We start from the raw sequence: 9,417 nt of genomic DNA, 5'->3' as shown, positions 1-9,417 counted from the left end.
TGAATTTTTTGATCCACACTCTGGGATCAAATCAAAGGAGGGAAGAATCTATAGCAGCTGTTACTCTCTGCATTTTTATTCTGTCCTTCCTTCAAAGTATATATAGTCCTCCCCTTTTCCATTGTATCCTTGCAACAACCTCAGAGAGAATTACTGGCTGAAAGGTATGTGTGACAACCTCCACACCAGTAAGGAACCTCCAGTCTTCTAGGCAGTATACCTCAGAAAACCAATCGCTAGGAATGGAAAACAAGGAAGCCCGTTGCCTTCATGTCCTACTGGTGGGCTTCCTGTAAGCCTGCTGGGCTGGAAAAGTGTGAAACAGGATGCAGCAAAAATGAGGAGGGGCTCCATCATCCTAGGATTGCCCTCCCTCAGTGAGCTGCCAGGAATTACATCTGTGGGAACCTGTGGCCATCCTTCTCTGTCCCTTTGTAAAACACAACTCTGTTTGTATCCACATTTTTATTACGTTTCATACAGGGAAGATTGAAGGTTGGGAGGAGAGGAATGGTGGAAGAGATACAAAGGGGGAAACAGGTAGATTACAAGTATTTCCACTTTAAGGGGAAAAAAATTACTTCATTATACCTGCACGTATTCAGCATTATTACATACGTATTATCTTTAAACTTTACAAACATTCTGTGCCCTTTTGATATTTTTATACAATCATGCTACTTTCCAAATTATTTGATAGCAAACTCCAAGTTTCATATCTGTCATATTACAAAGTCAAATCCATATATCCTTAATCTCTAAATGGTAAAACACAGCTATTGAAGGATCTTCTTCATCCTCCCAGCATGAGTCCCATGCTGAAGGCAACTGAGATGAATCATTCTGAGGCAGGGGGATCCCCATTCCTTGCCTATCTGCAGGAGCAGACAGGACATTGTCTTTCATTCTCAATTGGAGAAGTAGAAGGTTTTCTCATTTATGTTGCAGGACTTATGGATTCTTTTCCTCATGGTTGAATGGGTGTTCACTTCATGCCCTGGCTTTCTGCCACAGAGTGGTGCTCCAATCCACCCATGCAAACAATCTGAAAGTTTAATGGTGTGCCATGAGTGGACTAGTTTAGTGAAGATCCTATCAGCACAAGAGCACATTGACATGGTAGTGGCTGTGCCCAAGAATGTTAGCCATTAGATTAATGAGGCATTCCAGCTCACCCTATAAAGTAAGGTGTCTGGCACTGCAGCCATCTAACCAGCTCTCTGCTGAACTAAAGCTTCAACATGCATCTTATCATTAATACTGTATTTTCCGTGCTGTTCTCATGCTGTCTGTGGGAAGTGGAAACACGCGAAGTCACCTCCACCCTCTCAGTATCCAACGGAGGACAATGGGGAGAATGGGGAAAAGAGGAATTCTGTCCCAAAGGCTACTTTGAAGGGTTTTCACTAAAGGTAATCTCTGTCTGTCTTTCTCTCCCCACCCCCAATTCTCTGTTCTTCAGGCATTCTTCTCCATGCCCAGTCTCACACAAGGAGGTTGTTTTGAAGCATATCATTCTTTTCTTCTACTCTAGGTTTCTCTTTCAAATTGAGATATGTGGTTATGGATAATTTGACATTAGTTTGCTGCTAAAGAGTGTGGTGCAGGAACAGTCTTTACAAAAGGGATTCTTTGACTTATGTTGTGTCTTCCAGGGGATCTTGTTCAATGACTTAGATGGCAGAGGTCTCACTTTTGGCAACGTACCTTCTATTTGCAAATGTTCTCCTTCAAGGGCAGATGAGGGGATGTTGAAAAGCAAGGCTACAAAAGAAGGCCTGAAGAAAAAAACAGGGCTTTTTTCCTGGAGGGACGTGCAGGAGAACAAGAGTTCCAGGACCTCTTCATGAAAACAATTTTTTTAACAAAATGTCTAAAAGTTCAAGAGGGCTACTGGGGGAGCATGTCATCACTTGTGACATCAGAAAAAATATTAAAATAAAAGTTCAAAATAAAATTTAAAAAGGGGATGCTTCAAGGTCATCATTCAGCATTTGGCACCAAAAGCAAAACCTTGAAAAGAACTGAGGGATGTGTCCAAAATTTGGAAGCAGCTTTAAAATAGAGGTAAGTCTGTAGTGCCTGAAAGTAATCTTGTTTCAATGAATCCTGTGTGTTTCTCCTTCATTTCACTCTTGAAAGTTCTGGCACCTCTTTCTCCAGGAAAAAAGCCCTGAAGATGTGTTCTTCTGGAAGAGATCTTGATCCAAGTCCTACCACCTTGAGAAGTTTAGTGTGAAAATATATAACAGGGTATTTTTGGTGGTGGCACTGGTGGTGGAAAGTGTTATCACATTGCAGCTAACTTATGGCAACCTCACAGGATTTTGAAGGCAAGAGATGAAAATAGGTGCTTTGCTATTGCCTGGTTCCACATAGCAGCCTTGGATTTCCTTACTGTCTCCCATTTAAGTCCTAACCAGAGTAGACTCTGCTTGGCTTCTGAGATCTGGGCTATCCTGGGCCATCCAGGTTTGGGTGGTGATGACCCTAAGGTCATACAGTCCGCATATTTCCAAGGTTTGTGATACACCATGTTTGCCTTCCCTTTTCCAAAATGTTTGTACTGCTATATGGGGCATTAGTATGCATTTTATTATTATGACTTTTTAGTGTTCTTAAGATGGTTATATATTGAATTCAAACTATTTCCAAGTACTCAGTGAGTCACTCTTGGGGTGGGAGGAATTACATATAAATAAAGTGTTTAGCTGATTTAGTCTCAGTATTTAGCTGCTTTAGTCTCAGTATAATACTAGTCAAAGTATTAGATTGAGGTATAGACAATATGGGAATTTTGTCCAATTTCCACTATGTGCATTATTCTCTTCACAGAAATCAAACACAGACTAGCAGGTAGAAGCAACAACTTTTGGATATAAACTGATTTGTTAAATCCAAGTTTTAATCAAAGGTCTTTGGGAAGAACACATAATTTTCTTTATGTCTCTAATTATAAGATTTTCTTTACGTTTCTCACAGCAACTGGATCTGTAATCCCCATAAAACATAAGAACTGTCTTGTTGAATCAGACTACAAAATCCATCTGGCTCAGGCAACATCATATTTCTAACAGAAGTTGTTCATGTTGGGAAACTGAAAGAAAATCACAAGCGAGGCATGAAGGAAAAGGCCTTCTCATTTCCCCCCAGCATCTGATTCTTTCAAGTATTCTGTTTGAGAAGAAGGAGGTTGTATGTCACTTCCCTAGCTAATCAATTCTTCTCTCTGTTTCTGGTTTACATGCACTTTCTCAGTTGCCAGAGAAACGTGGATTTTTTCATGATAATCCTGGTGTAATTGCTATTCGTGGGCATTGTTCAGATGGCTCAGTCATTGCATCTTTAGTGGGCAAGTGAGTACTTTGTTCTTTAAAAAAAAGTTAGTTTCAGTACTAGTATATCCCCCCCTTCCCAAATGTTATCTTGGAGATTCAGTTTGGTGTAGTGGTTAAGTGTGTGGACTCTTATCTGGAAGAACCGAGTTTGATTCCCCGCTCCTCCATTTGCACCTGCTGGAATGGCCTTGGGTTAGCCATACTTCTGGCAGAGGTTGTCCTTGAAGGGTAGCTGCTGTGAGAGCCCTCTTAGCCCCACCCACCTCACAGGGTGTCTGTTGTAGGGGGAGAAGATATAGGAGATTGTAAGCCACTCTGAGTCTCTGATTCAGAGAGAAGGGTGGGGTATAAATCTGCAATTCTTCTTCTTCTTATCTTGCCCTCTTTCATACTACTACTGTTCCCTCCCCTAAGCATGAAATGGGGAAGGGAACAGCAGTAGTAGTTTCTGTGCCAGTTTGGTGTAGTGGTTTAGAGTGCAGACTCTTATCTGGGAGAACCAGGTTTGATTCCCCACTCCTCCACTTGCAGCTGTTGGAATGGCCTTGGGTTAGCCATAGCTCCTACAAGTTGTCCTTGAAAGGGCAGCTTCTGTGAGAAGCTCCACCCACCACACAGGGTGTCTATTGTGGAGGAAGGAGATAAAGGAGATTGTAAGCCTGAGACTCTGATTCAGAGAGAAGGGCAGGGTATAAATCTGCGGTCTTCTTCTAACAGCAACCTGATTTCTAGAAATGAGTAAATGAAAGATTTCCCAGCATGAAGACAGATGCTTCTTGCAGCTTCGTGCCCAAACATGTTCATATCCTCAACATGCACATATCGAGCAGACACCCTAGATCAGGGGTGGCCAACGGTAGCTCTCCAGATGTTTTTTTTTGCCTACAACTCCCATCAGCCCCAGCCATTGGCCATGCTGGCTGGGGCTGATGGGAGTTGTAGGCAAAAAAAACATCTGGAGAGCTACCGTTGGCCACCCCTGCCCTAGATGACTCCTACCAAAAGGAGCAGTGAAATATAGCCACGGTGGTGGTGTGAAACCTCCCACAAATACTTCTTTTCTTGCTCCAAAAAGGGGTGGTACCTGGTCTGAGGAAATCTCCTGCTGGCATAGCTCTCTGAACTCATTCGCACTCCGAGTGACAAAACCCCAAGGAATAAGCGATGATACAGCAGTCGACAACATCAAGTTCAAATGCTCAGATGGAACTGAACTGGAAGGAGATGGAGAAGCATGGGGTAAATATGGGGAATGGAGTGAGGCCTGTAAAGTGGGTAACATATGTGGGATCCAGACAAAGGTGGAGAAACCACAATGGCTGCACAGGATTGATCGTACTGAACTCAATGATGTAAAGTTTTTCTGTTGTAAATAAATATTGGCTGCTCCTTCATTTGCGGGGATTTGTTTGTGCCTGTTTTCAGTTCTCTACATGTAAACTCAGTCTTCTTACTATTTGAATTCATTGCATCAACCATTACCAAAATTGATTTCCAGCCCCACTACTCAGTTAATTTATTAGGCCCTTGATTTAGGTAACATTTTTTTAAAAACTCATTTATTTTTAATCTCACTTTTCTCCCCAGTTGGGAGTCAAAGTAGCTTAGACCTTTATTCTCCACTCCTCCATCTTCCCATATAAAATGAGCCAAGCTGAGAGTGTGTGACAGGCACAAGATCACCCAGCCAAGCTCTGTGTTCAAACCCTTCTCTTCCAGGATCTACTGCACCATGCCAGCTCTCACTAGACGTTATCTGTGGTCTTTAATGGCTACTGACTCACACCTATCAGTTCTCTCAGACCCTGGTGATGTACAGGATTAAAAGTAGCGGACTTTGATCTGGAGAATCAGATTTGATTCCCTACTTCTCCACATGAAGCCCAAGCCACATGAGTGACCTTGGGCCAGTCACAGTTCTCTCTGAATGTTTTCAGCTCCACTTTCTTCATAAGAACATAAGAGAAGCCATGTTGGATCAGGACAATGGCCCATCCAGTCCAACACTCTGTGTCACACGGTGGCTGGAAAAAGAAAAAAAAAGCAGGTGCCATCAGGAGGTCCATCAGTGGAGCCAGGACACTAGAAGCCCTCCCACTGTGCCCCCCGAAGCACCAAGAATACAGAGCAGCACTGCCCCAGACAGAGTTCCAACAATACACTTTGGCTAATAGCCACTGATAGACCTCTGATTATTGTTGTGAGGAGTAGAAAGGAAGGAGATTATAAACCACTTTGAGTTTTCTTAAACCGTTTTCGCACACAGTTTACCTCGCAGTCACAATCCTGTTCCCTCCGCAGCGTCTGTCGGATTTCCCACCATCTGCGCCGGAGTTACAGGAAGTGCTGCGACTTTTGCGTAGCAAGCATAAACGCAAAAGCTGCGACTTTTGCGTAGCAAGCATAAACGCAAAAGCTGTGGCACTTCCTGTAACTTCAGTGCAGATGGTGGGAAATCCGACCAGACTCTGAGGAGGGACCAGGATTGTGACTGCGAGGTAAGCTGTGTGCGAAAACAGTCTTAGGTAGAAAAGTGGACTATAAAACCTACTCTTCTCAGGGAATCATAGCTTCATAGAATCACGGTGTTGGAAGGGGGCATAAGGCCATCTAGTCCAACCCCCTGCTCAATGCAGTATCGGCCTAAAGCACCCCTGACAAGAGTGTGGCCAGCTGCTTCTTCAAGACTGCCAGTGAGGGGGAGCTCACCACCTCCCTGGATAGCTGATTCCACAGTTGAATAACTTTTACTGTAAAAAAATGTTTTTCCTAATATCCAGGTGGTACCTTCCTGCTCTTAATTTAGACCGATTAGGCCAATCCTCTGCTGCCAACAGGAACAGCTCTCTGTCCTCCTCTGACTGACAGCCCTTCAAAATATTTAAAGAGAGTAATCAATACCCCCCTTCTTATTGTTGTTGTATTAACATCTCATTTTCAACCACTAAAAAAGGGTCTGATGGGGTATGAAATGAGACTTCCCCATGTTGGGATCGTTTTGGTACCATTATGTTAGACATACAGTGTTCCATGTGAACCATTTGCTTCAGTTTCATAGTCACCTCAAGCAGAATCGCTTCCTTCTGAGTCTATTGAATGCTGATTTCTATGCCATTTCAATGAAACTCTCCAATTAAAAAAAAAACAGTGGAAGCATTGAAATATTTCATTGAATGTTATGATATAGGGGTTGACAATCTTGCTTAATCTGTGGACTCTTCTGAAGTTCAGAGTATTGCTAGTGGGCACCACAATAAAGGCCCCTGCTGTGATTTGTTATGGTTAATCATAAAACAACTGCCGCATGGGTCAGGTCTGATCACAAAATCGTCAGAGGATTCATAAAAGGAAGTTCCAAACCATCAAGGCTCCTATGATGGCAGCAACTGGTTCTAAATATAAATCTGATTAAATTAAATTAAATGGGGGCTGCCCATCAAAACAAATGTGAGACTTTTTTTTTTTTGCAAACTGACCAATAACAATTTTTTAACAGACCAGGTCAGTTCAGGGATCTTTCTTTCCTTTCCCTCTTTTCTGTGGGCAGTGGCTTGTGAAGGCTGGCAGAATACAAGGATGGAAAGAGCTTGCAAAAGCCATTCAGAGGAAATATTCCCTTTAAATTGCTTTTGCAAGAAGGTGCTGTGGTCCAAGTGGCAAGTTTACCACTTCCAGGCTGAAATAGATGGAAGCAAGGCCTTTTTTTCTGGAAAAAAATGGTGCTGGAAGTCTTAAAAGGGAAATGAAGGAGAAATACATGTGTGCCCTTCATGGACTTTTAAACATCAGGGAATGTCCAGCACAGGGAATAAATTTTGCAAATGTATTCTTTTCTAGAATTTTCTGTTGAACGCCATTATACTTTCCAGCCATGTTAGCTGCATTGTCGTATGACTGACCCCTGCATTTACTGAAATCAATTTCAAGTTCTTCAAAGAAGTTCAGTATCAGTTCAGCCATTCCTTGACCCATGTGATTCTTCAGTTCAATAAATGCCAAAAATCGTTCAACTGGTATTCCATCAGGGGGAGAAACATATTTAGCAATTACAGTGAGTTGATCAACATTGGAAACATCAGGTGTTGAATCGACTGATACACTAAAATGCCCTGCTTCTTTGATATCTTTCACTATTTCTTCAAGAATTTTTTTAGTCATTAGCTGGGTAACTTCTTCACATATGGTCTTGGATAGGTATAATGGATGGCCAGATCCTTTATTTCCATACTGGTTTATGTGGGCACGTAAGAAGGGATCAAATTTGGCAATCAATTCCAGCAAACCGAGAAAGTTTCCATTTTTTGGAAAGCTGATGGTTTCATCATCTCCTCTAAAAGCCAATCCACGTTCTGCCAACAAATCACTGCCATCACTCATTGAAGTACATGCCTCCAGTATTCCTGTTCTGCTTTGATTTGCTCATCAAGCTTTGTTGTAAGCGTCTGACCACGTTTTCTTATTAAGTAGGTCAACATAGAGTTCATATGACTTCTTGAATTTTCATGGGTCTTAATAATTTGAGGATTAGACCAGTTATCAAATCCTGAAGAAGCTAGAGCTGTAGTTGAAAAAACATTCTTAGAGAATTTTGAGAAAAGTTTGCACACAAAACAGTAGGCTTTTCCTTTTGTTGGAGAATATAGTAGCCATTCCCGAGGGTAGGTTTCTCCATTTATTTTAGTGGAGAAGAATAAACTTCTTGAGCAAGAACAAGTTTGGTTTTTGTAGGTTCTCTTCGAAGTTGTGAAAGGTCCATCCCAGTGTTGACATTCCAAAGGACCTTTCTCTATCCAGTATGAAATTTCTTCATCGCTCAATGTGGTCCATAAACCTACATCATTCTTGACAATGAAATCAGAAGAAGAGCAAACACTCGCTTCTGTACATTTGGTGGGGGAAACTAAAGCTTGTGTGTCTGTGGATCTACTGGTACTTAGAGTTACTGACAAATGTCCCTGGGTGGCACTGGTACTTGGATTTACAGACAAAGTTTCTGGGGTGCCACTGGTATTTGGAGTTACTAAAAAATGTTCCTGGGTGCCACTGGTACTAAGTGTTACTGACAAATGTTCCTGGGTGCCAAGTAATACAGCTGAATCTTCTGCATCTGCAGTTGAACTTGTTTGTTTCGGATATGCAAAGCCAAATGATGTGATTGGCTTTTAATGTTTAACTATATCTTTTTGTTCTTTTTGACGTTTTCTTTTACTTGCACCACTTTCATATCATCTACTCATTGTTAGGATTAAAAAGCTGGAGCAGTAATATCAATTGTCTGGATTCGATCCTGGAAAGAGAGAGAGTTGGTGTTTAATGCCTCATAAGCACCTAAGCGGGTAATATCAAGGCAAACTATGGTATGGAAGCTCTAAAGTATGGAAAGTTCTAAAGTATGCAATAATAAAGCTAACTAAAAATTAACCCATAAATAAATATAATTATATATGAGTGTGTGTGTATATATACACACTCAATATATGTAAGTGCAACCCTCACGTCTTTGTTTTCTAATATTGTTGGAATTCATAGCTCATCTAAGCAGAGGTCCTGTTTGATTCACATCACGTGAACAGCATGTTTTCACATACTGATAGAACATACTGTACGCACAGCTTTTCAACACACATACATAACTCATTGTACACTATTGTAATCGGGGTGATCTACTTGAATTTTTCAGATATAACGAATTTGTGTAGACCACAGGCAAATCCATGTGCATATACAAACGCTGGGTGGACATGCACACACACATACAGAACAGAACCCACACACACACAAATAGAGAGAGGGAGATAGAGGAAAGAGGCACGCACACACGTTTGAGAAAACTGCTCGAAAACTGTTGCTGTCTATGGCACATAACCGGAAGCGTTCACATGCACACATGCTTCACAGGCACACATACTCTCCCTTACCCTCTGTATCCCCCTACCACCAAATGATATCACCGCTCGCACTAGGCAACAGGAAAACATCACACAAGGCAGACTGCATTTATGAATTGAATGCTGCTAGCCTCTAAACTTGAGATTTTCACCAATACAACAATATTTTTAATGTTATATTGTGTAAAATT

The 9,417-nt window shown here is 41.7% G+C and overlaps 1 protein-coding gene across 1 annotated transcript; it reads left to right on the top strand.

Annotated features, from left to right (window-relative positions):
• The first annotated feature begins 1,229 nt into the window (after positions 1 to 1,229).
• On the top strand, positions 1,230 to 4,723 carry LOC132569001 (vitelline membrane outer layer protein 1-like). The gene is made up of 3 exons (XM_060235186.1): positions 1,230 to 1,412; positions 3,259 to 3,356; positions 4,414 to 4,723. Exons 1-3 carry the CDS (start codon positions 1,242 to 1,244, stop codon positions 4,712 to 4,714), a joined length of 570 nt encoding a protein of 189 aa, XP_060091169.1. The 5' UTR covers positions 1,230 to 1,241; the 3' UTR covers positions 4,715 to 4,723.
• The last annotated feature ends 4,694 nt before the right edge of the window (positions 4,724 to 9,417 follow it).

The sequence above is a fragment of the Heteronotia binoei genome, chromosome 3, assembly GCF_032191835.1.
Source record: "Heteronotia binoei isolate CCM8104 ecotype False Entrance Well chromosome 3, APGP_CSIRO_Hbin_v1, whole genome shotgun sequence".
Classification (NCBI taxonomy): Eukaryota; Metazoa; Chordata; class Lepidosauria; order Squamata; family Gekkonidae; genus Heteronotia; species Heteronotia binoei.
The sequence above is the reverse complement of the archived record's forward strand: the minus strand, read 5'-3'. Positions and strand labels throughout refer to the sequence as shown.

Coding starts and splice junctions, on each gene's coding strand:
- LOC132569001 (XM_060235186.1), top strand. CDS start 1,242: ATGCATCTTATCATTAATACTGTATTTTCCGTGCTGTTCTCATGCTGT. Junction 1,413..3,258: donor TTGAAGGGTTTTCACTAAAG/GTAATCTCTGTC, acceptor GCACTTTCTCAG/TTGCCAGAGAAACGTGGATT. Junction 3,357..4,413: donor ATTGCATCTTTAGTGGGCAA/GTGAGTACTTTG, acceptor TGCTCCAAAAAG/GGGTGGTACCTGGTCTGAGG.